Source organism: Nomia melanderi, chromosome 6 (assembly GCF_051020985.1).
Source record: "Nomia melanderi isolate GNS246 chromosome 6, iyNomMela1, whole genome shotgun sequence".
Lineage (NCBI taxonomy): Eukaryota > Metazoa > Arthropoda > Insecta > Hymenoptera > Halictidae > Nomia > Nomia melanderi.
The window spans coordinates 7301619-7320408 of record NC_135004.1 but is presented as its reverse complement, the minus strand read 5'-3'; the positions used below and the strand labels follow the sequence as shown (position 1 = coordinate 7320408).

General features: G+C 42.6%; 1 protein-coding gene across 7 annotated transcripts in view; it reads left to right on the top strand.

Annotated features, from left to right (window-relative positions):
* Window positions 1-18790, top strand: part of Rbp6 (RNA-binding protein 6) — an 824356-nt gene that overhangs the window by 745601 nt on the left and 59965 nt on the right. For all 7 annotated transcript variants that reach the window (XM_076368421.1, XM_076368426.1, XM_076368422.1 and 4 more), the window contains 2 exons: window positions 12682-12764; window positions 14278-14362. In XM_076368421.1, coding sequence (XP_076224536.1) covers window positions 12682-12764; window positions 14278-14362 — 168 coding nt within the window. The remainder of the gene's footprint in view (window positions 1-12681; window positions 12765-14277; window positions 14363-18790) is intronic.

The following is an 18790-nucleotide window of genomic DNA, read 5'->3' as shown; positions in this document are numbered from 1 at the left end:
CCGCGTCATAACGATTCCCGCGATAATAAAAAGGGCCGCGGAGGAACAGGAGGGAAATAAAGGAAGCGAACGAAGACGGGAAAGAAGGAGAAAGAAACAAAAAAGAAACGAGAGCAACGCGGGAGAAAGCACGCGGTCGGGAATGAGACTGAGAGAAAAAATCGCGCAGATCCATCAGCGAAGGCGAGAGCCGCGTTTCGACTGTGCGGCGGTTCCGTTCCGTCAGAGGGGAGAGGAAGCGAGGCCACTTTTCGACTGGGACGATAATAAATCGCCACTATTTCGTGGGTGGAAACGGGATGTGCGGTGCGGCTTACATACGAAATACCAGCTTTGTCCCCTCCCCGCTGTTCAGCCACTCCTTTAGCCATTCCCTCGCTATTCTACGCCGGTCTGACAAATACGATACATGGGTATCGCTTCGGGACGTCGTGCGAGCCTCAAAGAAACCGCTGAAAAAGCAGTGCGGGTTGGTTCGCGGGGGGTGGACAGAAGGTTGGTTTCCGGATCGCCCACGATCGTGGAAACGAGGGCCGGGAACATCGAGAAAAGGGCTCGTGACTCGGCGAGACGATGGCCGCTCCTAATAGGAAGGGAATCCGTTCAATTATATCTTATGGCCGCGTTCTCGACAGTAATGGCCGTGGGGTGCCGCTCATCCTTGCCGCGGTGAGGCATGATTTTCAACGAGAAACGAGGTATCAGGTAGATGGAAAACCGGGAGGAAAGGTCGGCGGCTGGCCGCAACGGGAGCAAGGGCGCAGGATGATGGCAGCGGGGTGGACGGGGACGATAGAGATTTATCTTGAGCAGGTGGTGCGATCTGACCGCACAATGCGATGTAAAATTGAGCGAAGACAATGGACGCCGGGGGTAGAAAGTTTTTGGTCGATCAGAGTGCAGTCTTGCTGCCGCGCGAGCTCGGACTCCGTTGACGGCTGGTGGAAAGTTATAATTAATCGTTCCCCGTTTTACGACTCATCGGGCAGAAAAGGTTAGAAAAGTGAGTTGCGGGAAGATCGCTGGGACTTGATGGGATTGTTGGTTCGATTAACTGTTACTTGATTCGGTGATTTGTACGGTAATAATGATCGAAGATGATGATACGTTAATGGCAGATGTTGCGTTACTGGTTAAAAGTTGAGCGTTTTGGTTACGAGAATTTTTACTGAAGTAACATTATTGTTTATTCCATTGTCCCTGTAACATTTTCTAAAACAAGAGACATGTTCTGTAGAAAATGTCGCGTATTTCTTTACTGTTATTCCAATTTTGAATTAAATGGTGATTTTAACACAATGAAGAATCACTCCGCGTTGCGAAAAATTCGCGTTCTCTATAAATCGTCCTAGCAAAACGAAAACTTTGCAGTGGGTTGCGTGGATTTAGCGCGTCCTAAATTCTTCCTCTGGCCACGCCGTTTGATCTCTAGCGATGAAACATTGAAGTTTCAGCGTCAGATGAATGCATTCATAAAGCAGCTTGACTTAAAAGCACAGTTTCGCCTAATCTTCGGCTACCTCCCTCGAGTCCCGCCGCGTTGCCTCGCCAGCTCTCGCGCTCCGTCTATCCCCGACGTTCTCTCGACGACTTAAGTACCTCAATTTGGTTCGTTCGTTTAATCTGCTTTGCACGCGAGGCGAGGGTAGGAAGAGAAACTCGCCGAGTAGAAGATGGCGTGCGCGCCCGCGCGCTGGAGCGCGAGGCAGGGAAGGAACTAGAGCCGGTCTGACGGGAATGGTGGAGAGCTGCATGCTAAGCGAATTGCAAAACGTGGTAAAGTGCAGTTTGCAGTTCCGCGTATCTCTGATGAAGTCTGTCAACTGCACGGGCAAAAAGGAGCGGAGTCAGGCGAAGGAGCTTACATCTAATTAACCGTGATTAATTAAATCCGTTACACGTTCCCGCTGTTTCCCGTGCGCGTGAACCGTACCCAACGGGAAACAAAAACCTATTTATCAGCTTGATGCCGTACACCGGAGGACCTTGACACTTGCCACGTCGCGATCTCCGGAAAATTCACGTCAATACCGAACGTTTAATTATAAACTCGATCCGGGGCACGGGTCGTTCGTTTCTGATAGCCGATTTCCGAACAGGATTCGCGATCCGTTAATTGCTGCGTTAATTATCAACAACTCGTCGGAACTTTATCCCCACGGGATGAATTCTCGAATAATTCTGTAATCCCGGATGGTGCTCGCGACGAGCAAGTTGACGCTGAATTTCTTTCCCCTGTTTGCTTAGCGACCAACATTTAAAATAATTAATCGCTCCACTCTATTAACGACTATTATCGGGTACGCAAGCCACGTTGGAACTGGAAGTTCGACGGCTCCGGTGTATAGAAAATAATGAAACGACACCGCACAAAACTGGGGTAAACTGGCGAGAAAGTTCTTTCCCATCTCGGCCGCCGCCATCCCCTTTCCCAACGCCGCGTTCCGTCCGACGGATAAAAGTCCCATTAACAGCTTGATTAGCATTGATAATCCGTCGAGTCCTACTTCGGGCGTGCCAAAAGATTCCCCGGGTCGGGAAGAATCGAAAAGTTTCCAGCGTTTCACTCGGCAAACTTCGACCGGGTAGCTAGTGCTAACTGAAGATGCTTTGTGTTTAAGAGGTTACATACACCGAGATCAGCAGATTGTAAACTAATAAATAAGTGTTCTTCTGTGTGACGAATGATGAATATTTTGAAGAGTTTTTAAATGAACAATAATCAAATGATCAAAGTTTGGTTCGGTGATGCGAGGAAATGATAATATGGTAATGTGATAAGGTTTTACCATAATACGATGATATTATAATTTAATATTGTAATAATATTATCAATAAACCTGTTATAAGCAGCATGTACAGAAATATTGTACAGTAACGTACAATATTCTTAATACCGAGAAACGATTACCGTGTAACACGGTCGTTCAGCCCAATTATCGTTAGCTCCACTCATGATTAATTTGCATAACAAGTTAATTCCATCTTGAAGTGCGAAATGCGTAAACAGTAGTGGAACAATCTCAGCCACGAGCGTAAATCAATTTTTCGATATTTTTCTAACAAAAACTGCCGCGACAACGCACGATCGGATCAGTACTGTCCGCCAAGTCGGCAAAAACAACCGGTGTTTAGAGAATTCCCGTTGCGAAGTTCATCCGGGACGGTTACAGGTCGACTCGAAATAGTGGCACATCGTCGCTCGGAAGTTTTAGGACGGCCATTACGAAGTGATGGCTCGTCGAGGGAGTTCGAACGTCGCGGAACCACAGCTACATGGTTATTGCTGTAAATCAACAAGTTGATATCTATTACTTAACCTGAACTGCAACCGCATCGAGCCGGGTTACACTTTCGGTGGGCGGATAATGGACCCCGCGTAACGATGACTCAAACAATTTTCGAGTACAAGTATATCGGATTGACCAGGAACATTTTACGTATGCAGAGAAATCGAAACAAGTTTAATTTTGTTTAATCGTTACTAAACTGTTTATTGTTTATTTTGTTCGCCAAACTGACATCCTTCGGTGCGTTTATTTCTCTGTGATATTTATTAAAATATTCTATGTAATGTGAAAAAATTGTTTTCTTTGCATTCTGTTCAGTTTCTTATGTTAGGTCACATTCTATTTATAATCGTAATCAAACTCTGGCAAACATAAGTTTCCGCAATATTAATTCGACGCATGACATAGTAGCGAACATTGTCAGGATTCTGGCTCATGAATGTCTCTAAAATCACGGTGAACAATATATAGTTTCATGAAACGATTAAATAGATTTCAATCGGCGAATAGAGATATTCTGTTCGGTCCGTGTTGATCGTTTCTCGCGGCCGTTGTATCGGCGTTAACGGAATTGTATAGCCGCATTAACTGGAAGGCTCCGCGAAATCATTCCACGTGTGCCCGGCCGCATTCACCTGTCAATCGAGCCAGTGCCCCGATTGCTGTAATAATTATAGCAATTCCGCTGTTGTTATTAACGGTTTTGAAATTAAGGACGGAGATTAATGGTTTCGTTTCATTAGCAAGATATTACGGGCGACCGTTTTACACGTTTCCATCGATCGTTGCCCCTTCGACGCGTGTCAAAATCTGTGACGTCATGTGGATATTTCTTTGTGTGCTGTGTCGAATATTCGGAGGTGAGTGAATAATTGTCCGCAATATTATGGCTCGGTCAAAAGATTTTCGACGTTTTTATGGAAATTTAAATATCACATTTTATTGCATTGAATTACATTCGTTCGTATATTAACTAATTTATGTGATATGTAACTACAGATATGTAATACTCTCATGTAAAATATTAGGGCTGTTGTTAATTGAGTATAATTATCTCATGACAAAAGCTTGATGATTCTATTTCAATTTATGAAAAACAAAATTCCCTGTTCAAGACGTTCGTAAAGGACAACAGCTTAACTTCAATCACTGGCAGGTTGCTTCTGACATTTACTTGGTTCCTACCTTTTCGGAGAAGTTCATAAGGTTGACAGTCGATGGGAGGTAAAAGCTGACCTTTTTCAAAACATTCTAAATAGGTGATGATTACGCTTTAAGGATGCTTGGGAACGTTGTATGATAAAAGTCTGACTATTACATCGTTTTCTACTTATTCGTGAGATCTCCGATTTCAACTTCTACTACAAACCTTTAAATTACATGACAGAATTGTACGATTCCAAAAGAGGTAATTTGACATAAACTATGTTTAATAAATAGATGGATTATTGATACAAAAGATAATATATTAAATACTATTCACTATTTATTTTAAGCAGAAGTTTCGGCATGCATATTTCTGCCGGATTAGCGCAACACACCTGATGGAATTCTAAAATAATACTTGGCGCTCTGACGTCTCCTAATTCGCAAACTTAATAATGGCAAACTGGAATCGAGTGGAGGTAGATACCGTGAATGAAGATAAGGCCTAATTAAATTAGTACTTAAAGCTAATTACAAGTTGCGTTCAGTTCATAAGCAGGGATATTAGTTGAGACAGTTGAGGCAGGATAGCGCGGCGTCACCTTTAACGTTTTCCAGACTGACGAATATTTCTGACGGTAAATGTCTCATCATTCTAAACGATCTGTATATCAAGAAAAATTGCAAACATTGCAGGGACGTTAATTCTAGAATTCATATTTATTGGTTGGTTCATGTAATACATACGTATATAACGTTTGTAATAATGTTAGTATGTAGTGTTTACAGGACAATGTTTATAATAATTTAATCCAACTTAATCACTACATACTTCTTAATTTATAATAAAAGTTCGACTAGAATGTTAACCACCGATGCCCCATATTTTCTGCGGGAAATTATTTCGCCGATAATGCGAGCGAAAATGTCTCGTGTCGCGCAGCCGATAACAATTATGCGTTCTAACGGGTTCAATGTAAAATTAACGCCAACTTTCTCCCGCATCATCGTGCGGAAAGTTCGGCTAGAAACTCGGAATACGTCCGCCCCGGTAATCCGGCGCGAATCCCGGCGAAGCGAGCAACTGCACCGGAAATTTGTGATCGCGAATTTGCGATTGGCGAGCTAACGAGCATCTGGAAATTCTAACATTGCGAAATTCCGCCGATAACTAATCGAAGGATTGGAGATCGGGCCCGCGAAGCCTTTCGCAGTTCGGTCGGTACGCAAAATATCTATTGCGATTCGTTCATTTAATTCGATCGGCGACTAGCGACGGAACGCGGCGAACAAATTTGTAACGGGCAAACGAAATTTTTAATTGGCTTTGGAGCAATAATTTTTGGATTGAATTATCCCGCAAAGAGATAGAGCGATGAGCTTCATAAACGGCATGGCATAAACCATTTAGAACTATTGGTAAAAAAAATGTTTGAATTGTTCAAGAAGTAATGGCAAGAATATAATTTTCGAAATATACACTTTATGTTTAAACTTTCTGCTTATATCTTCCTGGTATTATGATACTGAATATCTTGGTAAATGAGAATTTATCTATTCAATTTGCAAATTCGTTAGCGAATATAACTGATGAATATCTGTCACGAAGTATAGTTAACCCAGTAGTAATTAACTAATCTCCTTTCCTGTAATATGTCTATTAAATATGAAGGAAAGTTTTTACGATTATGTATTAGTAGGTGTATAATGATTGTTGAATTATTCGTAAATGTTAACTGATGTTTTATCCTTTGTAAAACGTAAGATTTAAGCAAGATTCATAAATTCTTTCAACTTTTAAGACCGTTAGATTTGATTCATTTAAGCCGCATTTTCTGTCCCAGACGTCAAATTTCTTTTAAAGTCAGTTTGAAACAGTGGACTCCGAAAGAGGCAATTAACGACTGGAATATCTATGAACAAACTTTCCAGCGATAGCCATCAGTTAGCGTATAGGATTGCAGTTTACGCCGCTCGTTATTGCGTCTGACTTCAAGAAAACACGGCTGGGAGCGATGCTATCGTAGCACCGTGAGCACTATTGCGGAAACTTTGGTCATCTTCGCTTTGCCAGAGAAGCGATTAGGTTTAGAGCAAGATGGAGGAACGGCGGGGACGGCGGCTAGGGGGTGGCATACAAATTGGCTCTAGACCCGTAGATCGTGGTCTTGATTTATTGGTATGCACTCCGATCGGTAATTGGGTTGCACGCACTAAACTGCTTAATCAATAATCCAGAGTGATCATCAATCCATAATAATAACGACATTACGCGCGATGACAATCTGAATCACGCGACTAGTGGCGTCTGTCCAGTCTAACAAGGGAATGCATCAAACTGACGTTCGTCTACTGGAATGAAATGTTGCTTTCTTAAACATATTTCAAACATGTCCTTTCATTAGCCAGTATCCCTTAAGTTAGAAACTTCACACTACAATCTGCGAAACATTTATTATTGTGAATTAAATAAAAACCCCAACGCAAACGAAATATTCTTTGATTTCACTACCATTAATTAACCATTAAAAATATGAATGTTTACAAACGTGCGCAGTTCGATAACAATACTTGTCTTTTTATTGTTTTCAGTGTTATTTTGTAGAGATTGGTTGAAATATTTTACAGAAATAAGGTATTAAAAATTTAAATTGTTTTCTCCTGTTGTAGAAGTGCCTACAAAGACACGGAGAACGGAAACGCGATAACAGGGCGCTATCTTTACGATCGTTCTTTTCTCTCTTGGACTTTTCCCTCGATGCATAAAGTTGGATTACGTCTCGGTCGTTAAACCCTTAACAACTGTACGAGTCGTTCGGAAGAGGATAACGATTCCGAAAAATCTTTAAGTAAATATTACCCGCCCTTCATGCGCCGTTAAACAGTTCTTCAAATCGGAATAATTATTAGGGATAATGGCTTCAGCGTTCTTTACGTTGAAATGCTCGCCATTACTCCGCTCGATTTTACTTGAGGAGTAGTTTCCTTGCAAATGGGTCTTGTATCACTTTTATAGCTAAAGTCTTTGAACGTTTCGTTTCATTTCCCCGTTTCATCGCATGAAACGAGAATTTGTTAGCTTTTTAACGTCCGATCGGAACGAACTTTACCTTATCATCTTTTTTATAATCCTTCTATTCGTGTATTACGATTTGAAGGACACTATAGTAAGATCGGCGCATAATCAAATTGATTTTACAATTAAGAAATCTATTTCTCCATCGATTCTAAATCAGAAATTTCTAAAATAAATGTTAAATATTAACTTAATGCCCAGAAAATTAAGTAGTTCACATTTGGTAGCATCGCTTGGTGTTCGCATAAATATTATACACAGCGTCCCGACAACGATCCAGTAAATCAGAACGCGGTTTAGATTCAATTATCCCGCGGCTTGGTTCCGTCGCTGCTTTTTCAATTCGCCGTCCTCGCGGAATTACTTTTATTTCCTTGCCGACTTCATCCCTTTGCGAACGCCTTGCCCGGCAACTTACACTGTCTACTGCGTCTCCCGGTCCTTAAGCTCCCTCACCGCCATGAAAAGCACGAGTGATTAAGTTATAAACTTGGCAAGACGTCCGTTTGAGTGAGGAAAGGGCTTACTTCATTTATGTAATTTATAGTACTCTGCCAGTCAGCTAACTCCACGGTGCCTGAGAACTCTGCCCTGCACAAAGGCCGTGCCCTGACACCGGTAACATTTAACTACTTCCCGTTGGAGTCCAACGAGCGTGCACACAGGCCCGGACACGAGGACCGGGCAAAAGTATTCACCGACCCCGTCCCGATATTATTCGTCTTTTAAAGCTTTAATATCCTGTCCGGACTACTACAAAGTCGTCTCCTTTCAAGAGGTATTAAAAAGTTATGACAGACTGTTCACGCTGAGCCACGTCCTTCAGTCACTTTTCGCAGGGAATAAAGTCGACCGACGGAACGGTGCGTGTAGATACGTGTGTCGGTGTGTGTCTATCCGGAATATAATGTACGCGAAATATCGCATGAATTTATAATAGGACCGACACCGTGTAAAATAGTGTTTCGGCAGCGCGCGAGATGAAATTACATTGCTTCATAAATTTCGCCCGCGCTGAAGGGCTTGATGATGTTCCCTGGAAAATGCTGGACGATTTTCTTCATACGTTACATCGAAACAACGGAGCCGAGAAACTCGAGCTTTATAACCAGATATTTTAAAGTGATTCGCGTAGATGATGATAAAATCCACCGTGTGGATAATTAATTCTAGCCGGGTGGAGAGCGAACGAGATAGAATGCAAACGAAGACCAATTCAAGGCACAATGAGTAACGTATACTCGGAATTCGGGTATTCACGTACACGTAGACTGTGCTCGACGAAATGAAACTGACTCCTATTGAAAGACTTATTCCCCCGTTTTAGTATTATTAAAAGAATTAACGAAAATTTTACTCGTAATATTTATTATGCCCCAAAATCAGCAATATTTCCGGGAATAATTCACTCGTTCTTTTAATCCTGAATTTTAATTATTTAATCCACGATGATTTATCGTTTTAATTCCCTTTTACTCTCACGAAACCATATCACAATATTCGTATGTTATTCTTCTCTGTTAGAAATAATCTAATATCCACGGAGCATTTTGCAACAGTCAATCCAATATCCAGACGAAACTATTTCGCTTTACGTACCATGAGTTACTGTCATCATTGTTCGATTACATTCGCGTGGAACATTTCGATACGCTCGCCTCTGGCTTCGATAAAACGCGATTATATCGTGGCGGCATGTGTCGGTGAAACGTATTGGATGGCGCGGTCGAGGGTTACGCGTCTTTAGAGCCTCGACGAAGGCAGAGGATAGCTCGGGAGGCCTTAGATGGGCGACGGGGTCAGCGCGGTCAGCGATCTACGACCAGGATTCTAATAAATTTTGGAAGAAAAAGTGGCTCCCCGAGTTCGAATTTTCATAAGGGGATTTACTTCCGTGACCCAGCTACCGAGGGGTGGCTCGGCTCTCGCATAGAGGAGGCAACTGTTCGCCGGCCACCCCCGTGGGGGTTAGGTGGAGCGGCAAGGAGAGGGAAAAAATGCGTGCTCAGCTGTCCGACCCTTCGTTGGACGCCAGATGCGCTCATTTCAATAAAAAACACACCCCGAAAATATCCTTTACTCGCTCCTATCCCGACCGTATACCTTTCCTCTTATCCTCTTACCTCCCAAGAGTTCCTTAAATGATCCACAAGCGATCCGATTCTACTACCTCTCCGGTCCACGCTCGACAGAATTATAACCGGCCTTATCGGGTCCGAAAGCGGATCGTATAAAAATATTTTTCACGCTGCGCCCATTGCCTTTCGACGATTTAGATTGCGCGACCAGCGGCGACCACTGTTTGTCGCCTTAGGTAGAAGAAGAAATATGTGGAATCGGCATACACATTTTTACAAGAAAACACTGTCGATTCAGATAATGTTTTAATATAGTGTAGTTCTCATAGAAGAGCTCAACAATTACATTTCAAAATATGAATATCTTCGTAATTCGTACGTAAATATTAACGTTCATTGATAAAGTAAAAGTCGATATCATGGCGAGCGATGATTTCAGAAGTACTTAAAACTCTGACATTCATGCGACGACGGAAAAACGTCGCTTAAATCAGGTAGGAAGACAGAAAACGCGGAACGGCGTTTCGCGTTCGGTGGAGGGGAACCGGACAAGTATTAGCTACTTTCATTCTAGGGTTAAATTCTCTTGACGAGAGGAAGAATGGAAGTTGATGGCTCCAAGCGGCAGGCGTTGACGGAAGAGAGCAATTCTTCTCTGTTCCGTGGCTATCGCAGTTTTCCATCTCTCGCGGTCCTAGTCTCTCTCGTTCCCGCCTGGTTGCACCACCTAACCCGTCTCCTTTTCCCACCCCCTTGTTCGTCCTTTTCCTCTCCTCTCGAGTCTCGAGCATAATGCGACCCCGCCATTGTACCAGTGGCCATGTTAACGTTTAAAAGCCACGCTGTTGCTAAGCGCGTTTCAGAATTTTACCGTCTATTGAGAATGCTAAAAGGTTCCTTTCAAACGGCTGGCAGAACGATTTGAAACTTGTAAATGGATATGGCTTAAACCTTCGCCTCCCTTTCTGTGTTTTTTTTCCTCGACCCACCACCCGGCCCTGCAACGCCGCCCGTTCTCCCGTCTTTTTTTCGCCTGGGTCCTCTTCTTTATCACACCACGCGGGCCACGGCTTCCTTTCCGTCAGGTGGCCGAGTTCTTTGAACGCTTGTTTGCCTCCATTAATGCGACCGGAAACACGGACGACAATATCATCCCTCTGTAGCATTGCGTTTATAAATTTTACGAGCCACCGAAGCCCCCGATGCAAAACGATCGGGGTCTTTGATGTACGGACCGTCTCCGGCCAGTCGGCTGAGAGGATCCAATCTTTAATTTTATAATTGTATCAAATTTATACATCGAGAATGGTTTAATGCGGAACGCAGACCCACAATCCATTTCGCGAGCTTCTTTCCAGAAGAACTCTCGTGGGGATCCTGGACGGTATCCAACGGTGCTCTTTGAAAACGAAGAATGTTTGAAAAGGAGTTTGCGCTTCGGTTGGAGATGTCAGAACAACCTTGTTACTTGGCAGGAACGGTTTTAAAATATCCTGCTGCGGTGGCCTTAAAGTAACCATCTGTTTTCAATAGGGAAGTTTCATTTTCTATTGCTTTTACCTGAAGCAGTTGACAATTATATTTACAGTACTATATTTATACAGTACTATAATTATATTTTTTATTGTGATAGAAGTTGAAGCTGTATTATATAATTTAATCGGTCAATTGAATTTTTGTCAGTGACTATTTTATACTTATTTAACAATCGATTGTGTCTAAAACATCAACAACCAATCACAAAATTGACATACAGCATTAAGGTTCGTGAAAGCATTTACTGACGTTAAAAGTATGACCATCAGACAATTAATTCACTAATATACGATGCACCTATCGAGATTGCACGTATCTCTTTGATGCGCGTTCGAAACCATAATCTCCGCTAGAAAGTCACTTTGATGTGCTCCGATCATCCCCTACATGATTCATTATAAACAAGAGCCAAGTTCGATCGATGCTAATTACTCGAGTAAACTAGCCGAACGTGTTGGTGTTGTTCCTGGCCGTTGACTCCGCTGTAATTAAATTCCACGGACCCGTTCCATTTCCAGTGAAATTTTAAAAGGTGTGGGCGGAGGACGCTCGAAGAATCGCGAGGGCTGTCGACTCGCATTCGACTCCGGTATCCATCGGCTGTGTTTAATTACGAGTCACCTGGCGTAGTTTCTCTCTCGGAGACTGCTTCAGCACGGAAGCACTAACTCCTGGTTATCTTAAGCGACATCGCGCACTGGATTCGTATAACTCGCGCCAGCCGGATAACTTGAGCCTGAATTACTACGCCGCGCGGGAAGAAGACGGTTGGCTAGCTGGGCGCGAGGGCGACGGAGCGAAGGGGCGAGATTAAAATCACCTGGAGACCAATGCAAAGTTTTTAATAACCCTTGATGCTTGATTAAGTTATGGACTCTTCGCCCGTTCGTCCCGTCTCTCTTCCTCTCGTACGTCTTCGAGCGAAATAAATTTCGAGCAGAAATGCTTAGACCGCGTTCGAGTGAGACGGTGCCCACGCGGCTCGGCGCGCGGGGGAAGGTCGGCAAGGGTAGAGACGAAACTCATCCGACTCCGCTGAATTAATGGAAGATCCGGCGGGATAGTTATCTTCGTGGCTGGAACGCATGGAAGTTACGTTAACTTGGACGTTTTTAAGCCCAGAGAATTATGGCGAACGAAGGCCATTCGTCGGGGATACGCGTCGTATTTAAAGGGCTGGTTGAGATTCACTTTGATCCGGCAACTTTGGATGCTTCGAACTTACTTCTTATCATGCGGTGCTGCTTTTTTCACAGTTATCGTGTGAGCTGAATGCCGCACCGGAATTTTTCATCTTTCTTTTTCAGTGGCGACGAGATTGAATATTACAGTTGAACCATTTTAATTCAGTCTATATTCTATGATTAAAACTACACAAATTGTAACATCAAATTTTACTCCATTATCTGTATTTGTCAGCCATATAGAAAGTCAAGTTGATTAAATAGAGTAGTTAGGAATCAAACGAATGTTTCCATAGAACCTAATCTTCGAAATTAATGCTTGTCATATCTGATTACCGTTTATAACGGAGCACCTATTCTTTATGTTTCAGGTTTTGGATTTGTCACGTTTCAAAGCGAGGACGTGGTGGACAAAGTCTGCGAGATTCATTTCCACGAAATCAACAACAAAATGGTGAGTCGCCAGTGAAGCAACAAAGCTTGTTTGTTGAATGAAGAGAGCACTCTCTCTCTCTCTCTCTCTCTCTCTCTCTCTATCTCTATCTATCTATCTATCTATCTGCCTGTCTATCTTTCTTTCTCTCTCTCTCTCTCTCTCTCTCTCTCTCTCTATATATATATATATATATATATATATATATATATATATATATATGTATATACATCTCGCTCTCTCTTTCTCTGTCTCTCTGTCTCCAGTCCCTCCTCTTTCCCCCCTTTACCACGCGCCCACAGAGGTGGTATCAAACGGTATTTGCCTTCCGCTTTCCGTCTGCGGATACGACGTCGAGTGGAATTAATTTTCCGTATAATTGAGAAGGGCTGCCGTGGTTATTTGCATTTGACACGCACGCACGTGGAGCACACGTATGCGCGACCACAGTCACCAAGTAGATCATACACGAAAGACGAAAAGCGGGTCCTGGAAATCCCGTCGTAGCGGAGATCACACGGGTCTCTACGTTAATAGACAGTTCTGTTTGCCGTCTAGTCCCACCAAAATTCCGCTGACGTCGATCAAGGATTTACCGGATGCCACTTCTCGTTACCGAGAAATCCATCGCCGGGACGTTTCCCCGGGTCTGTAAATAACCTTCCAACACCCCTGTGAGGCATTAGCCACTTACTGGATAAAACAGTCCTCTATTTGGAATGATAACATCGCGATGATAGATTACTGCTGATTAACTATTCGGATCATGCTCCGTTACATGTACCCAGCCATTAATTCGTATTTCATTCCAGCAAGTATAACGGAACCGGATCGAATAACACGAAATGTCCTTCACTGAAAATGGCTAATCCTCTTTCGCTGACACTTATCTCGTCGCGTTGATATTTATGTGTGTACCGTTCACTTTTCCGAAGGGAGGTGTCGTCCGTCGATGCGTGATTTACATCCACACCAACAACTTTGAACCATTAATCCGATTCGACTGGAATCCTAACACGTTGAGTGCCGCGGTCTAACTCCTTTCCTAAGAATTTCCAATTAATCTCGCGGTTAGTTCGATTGCAAATCAATTTCAAGACGAAACATATTTAATTTAGAGTTCATACTGATGCATTGAATTATATTAATCACCCGAACATTTTGCTAATACGAACCAAGCCGACAAGTAAGTAGATACCAGCTCATCAATATCTGACGCGGCACTCAACGCGTCAACAGCCACAGCCATTTAATATTAACACCATCACAGCCCCAGTATTGAAGTACTAACTGGTCGAGTGATTACTCAAATACCTACTGAAATGATCGAATCAGTGCTGTCCACGATAATCTACGGTTACGAGATTATCCACCCGACGCATCCTTTACCCGCACGCATTCTACACAAGCAAAACGCGACTGCAACGCGACTAACATAGAATGACAAACACCCCAACAAATACACGGTCAACCGTGGACAGCGCTGATTAAGATCCAAGGACAGCCTGTACTTACGATCCGCTTCGATTTCAAGGTCGAGTGCAAGAAAGCACAGCCGAAGGAAGTGATGCTCCCGGCGAACCTGGCGAAGACGCGAGCAGCCAACAGAGGCGCATACGGTGAGTTGGTGATGGTCGCGACACCCACCCCCACCACCTATCGTTACGCGCCGTATCCCCTCCCGACGGCCGCGGCCGCGGCCGCACACGCGGCTGCGGCTGCCTCCGCCGGCACTCCCCACCACCATTTGCTCGCCCCGATAGTCGCTACTGCCGCACCAAACGCGGCTGCTACCTACCAATACGCGACCGGCGCGACCGCACCGGCAGCTGCGGCTGCAGCGACCACCGCGGCCGTCTATGACGTGAAACGGGCCCTCGCGGCTGCGGCTGCGGCTGCGGCCGCGGCCTCCTACAGGCCCCACCCGGTCGCCGCAGCGGCCGCCTCGCGAGCCGCCACTCTCACTTACTCGATGAGCGACCTGCTCGGCGTTCAGGGCCTCGACATGGGTGCCGTTTACCATCCGATACCTACGATCGGACTATGACCGACGATACTGACGCCCCTAACCAGGCCCCAGTAGCGGGCCCAGATTCGAAATATTTGGGGGCAGGTTTTTTTCTCGTGTCCGCATCCTTGAATTCGGCTGCCTTTTATGGATTTATTTATTTGATGCTCGGTAGACTGATCGATTCGACGGAGCTAGGACAACGAGTAGTGTAGAGGTTTTTATTTTTGAGGTAATTACGGAGGAGACTCGCGTCTTTGTTGATCGGGGCTAGATGAAATTTTGGGTGCAAATATTTGGAATGGTTTTTGGTTCAGATTATTAATTGGGGATTAAGGACGTTTGGTAATTGTTTAGAAAAAGGGATCTGTTCGTAAATTTAAGTGACGTTAGGGTATGTGACCCTAGACATGTTAACGCAGCTCAGCCTTAGTCCTTGTGGTAGATTCAGAAATATATTTGATATTATACGTTGTACTTTGTCGACCGTATTTAGGATTAGTCGCTGGATGGCAGTTATTAATAAATTCATAATTATAAATTGCGCTACAAGCCAAACCAGTATTGAATTAATTTTATTCGATACAGAGGCTCCTTTTTCAAATAATTATCTATTAGCTTTCTACGTTGAAACTTATTATTGTTTATGTTTTTTAATTTGCGATACAATGTCTAATGTTGTTAAATCGTTATTTTTGTGTAATATTTTTATTAAACAGAAATATTTTAGTGTAAAGTCTTATTTTAAAAAGTTATCTCAATTAATCAAACATTTGAGTTTCAATGTTGTATATGCGTTTTGAAATATAATGTTCATTTTATCCAGCATTGCTATTGGTCAATCAGACGTGCCACAAAATGGTACAAATTTGGTAGGTTAGGTCTAGTTTTGTAGCTTATTGGACGCAAAATGGTCCGGTGTTAGCAAATCAGTGCAAAAATGAGGGGATTGCATCTGGCTCGATTTGTGAGGGCCTATGCGGCGTATTGGTATCCCGTTAAACCAATGCAATACAGTATTAAAATAATTGTTACGCTATTATTTTCTATGTAGCTGTAGATTATTTAAACGGGATACAGTACGCCTTTCTACGGTACATCTTACATTCCTGGTGTAGGAGTTGTCGTCGCCTTCGTTTCCCAGAAAGTATTTCTACGGACTATCTTACCGGCAGTTGATTTCTAATCCGGATTAGAATGCAATTGAAGACATATCGAAAAGTGCAATGTAAAGTAGATTAGTCAAAGCCATTCCTTTTTATTTCCCGAATTCGTATCCGGGAGTGAACAAATTCTCGCGAGACTGCTCGAGAAGCTCAGTGCAGTAAAACTGTGATCGTAGCGTTGAAGAAGAAAAAGATATAAACTGGTAGTAGATGATATAGGTCTGTTCTAAAGAACTCGGTTAGTCACCTATGGGGCCTCGTTTCTCTCGTAGCCAAAGATTAGGTATTATAGCAACGAAACAAACGAATCGCAAAAGACTGGTAGTGTTTTCGTAGTCGGTTAGCAAACGGCAGATTTAGTAGGACAATAAAAATGAAGTGTTCAAAACTTAGAAAGAAGCAAACGGTCCGTTTTGCTGGGCAACGTTTAGCGACAGATCATCGGTTCATCGCACGACCCTTCTCTCCAGTTTTAGTTTCACTCAAATTACCAAAGATTCTACTGTAGAATCCATTTTATTTGGAGAACAGAACATTGCCAAAGATGTATCAGTGTATAAATATTAACAATCTACCCTGTATATACACATATATACCAATCTACCATATATTAAGTAATTACCAAAGAATTTCAAATGAAGATACCAAAAATACAGTACGTCAGTATTTCTTACCTTATATTACTTACCTTACATTAATTTCCATATGAAATTTTCGAATTTTCTATTCCGAATATTTATCAATACATATTCTATGAAAAAAGTTCACGTACCTACTTATTTTACTACACTTACGGAGAGAAGGGAGCGAAGAACCAGTATAAAATAAAGCGTGTAGCAACGACGATTTAGATGTCTCTCGGCTACTCGAAGGGGACGCAAAAAGATTCCTGCCTCGAACGACTCGCGTTCGCGACAACACGTCAATTTACAAGTAGATCCTAGACGAAGTGGTAGTGACTCCAACGAGAGTTTTAAGGTGGAGCTCGCCGTCGAAGATGGGCGCATCATCGAGGTTCGAGTCGGGTGTTGTTCAGCGGGGTTGAGGGATCGATGACGATGTCGGTGGAGTTATCGAATGGCGGCTCGACCGCGGTCGAGATTCGGCGTAATTCTATTTTCCGCGGGAGCGAAGGTTGTTCCTTGAATTTTCATGAAAACCGATGAAAAAGTTGGGAGTTGAGGAGGAGAGTTAGGGGCGTCTATCGTCGGGATTGCGCGAATCCCGTCGAACGGTAAGAGAACGGATAAAGAAATGACGCGTGTACATTCCCAGGTAGCGGCGCCGCCGTATATCATTCCGGTGTGGCGGTGAATTTCTGATTTCACGAGCGATGATTCGTCACTGGGTATAAATAACGATGCGGATCGTGAATGGTGGAGGCCGATAGCGCGTCGGGAGCGAGCGAAGGATAGTCGGCGATAAGCATTTCTCATTCGTCGCGCCTTTCAGAGTATTTTTCGCCAATGAATTTCATGAAATTTCATAATGTCGAGAGAATGAAGAGGGACGCGGCACCTAATGTCTAATGGGTGTGTAAACGCGTTTCCGAAACGTTAGAGTTATAAAGAACGACGCGCGATATATCGGAACTATCTATATGTATATAAATGCGAATCTATATACATATACATAGATATAATGTCCCGTGCAATTGTCGTTGTATAATTGTATGAATATTATATATCGTACCTATTAAAAAAATAATAATAAAAGAAAAAATACAAGAAAAGGAAAAGTAAAGAACGAAAGAAATAAAAAAAAAAGATATAGATGATAAAAACGAGAGAGAAGCAATTCAATTTAGATAACGGCAGACTATATATATATACATATTATATATTGTTTTGTACCTATGTATTTGGTAAACGTCACCATAGTATTTGATATTCATATCGATATATTTTGTGAAAAGCGCATTAATACCTTCTAGTTTTTGTAATAGACCTACAGATATACATATCGAAGCATATATCTATTATCTCTATCTTATACATATACTATATATATACATATATATTTAGGTAATTAGGTAAACATTTATGTTGTTACAGACCTTAGTTGATTTTAATGAGATTTTTTAGGTGATCTAGGTTCGATTTAGTTAGATCGAATAATTTTTGACGAATTACTATACTATGTATACGTTCCTATCATTGAGATTACTAGTTAACTATAGCTTTTTGGGAAGTCACTATAATACCGTTAGTTTAGAATATACTTTAGGTCTTTCTTCGCGGAAGATTCCGATCAACTCTTCCTGCTACAAATGAATACGCATAATCGAATTAACTGGAAGAATGAAATTTTTAAATAAATTAAAATGTCTTTCCAAAGGAAAAGTAAAAGATACGTGCAGATGAGAGGAAGAGGAACGTTCGTTATGTTTTCCACGAAGAATGCATACTATCAGCGGCTTTAAAGAGACCTATTACAATGTACCTATTACTTAACAAGCTACGTTACATAGTACGTTTATATTACGTTAAACGTAATATTATACCTCTCTATAGGGTATATACTAAATATATGTCGTGCGTATACCCCTATACACCTATACCTTGTGCCAACCTGTACCGTTAACTCTCCGACCCTAGCCCACAAAACCAACAGACCCCTTTCCGCCGCCCCCGTACTGTCCACCCTAAAAATGAATACCTATTACTCGTTACATAGTATTTAACTCTTCTAAGCTATATAGCATCATTTACCTTAATAATAATGCGTGAGACGTGTGTCCTAGAAAGTACGTACTTTGCCCGAGAGGCTCAACAGTGTCAGTTTCGTAAGTAGACCAGATCTTAACATGCGGTTATCTTTCTGTTCACCTTTGTAATGCTTTGTTGGGCCGGATTTTGGTTGTTACGGGAACC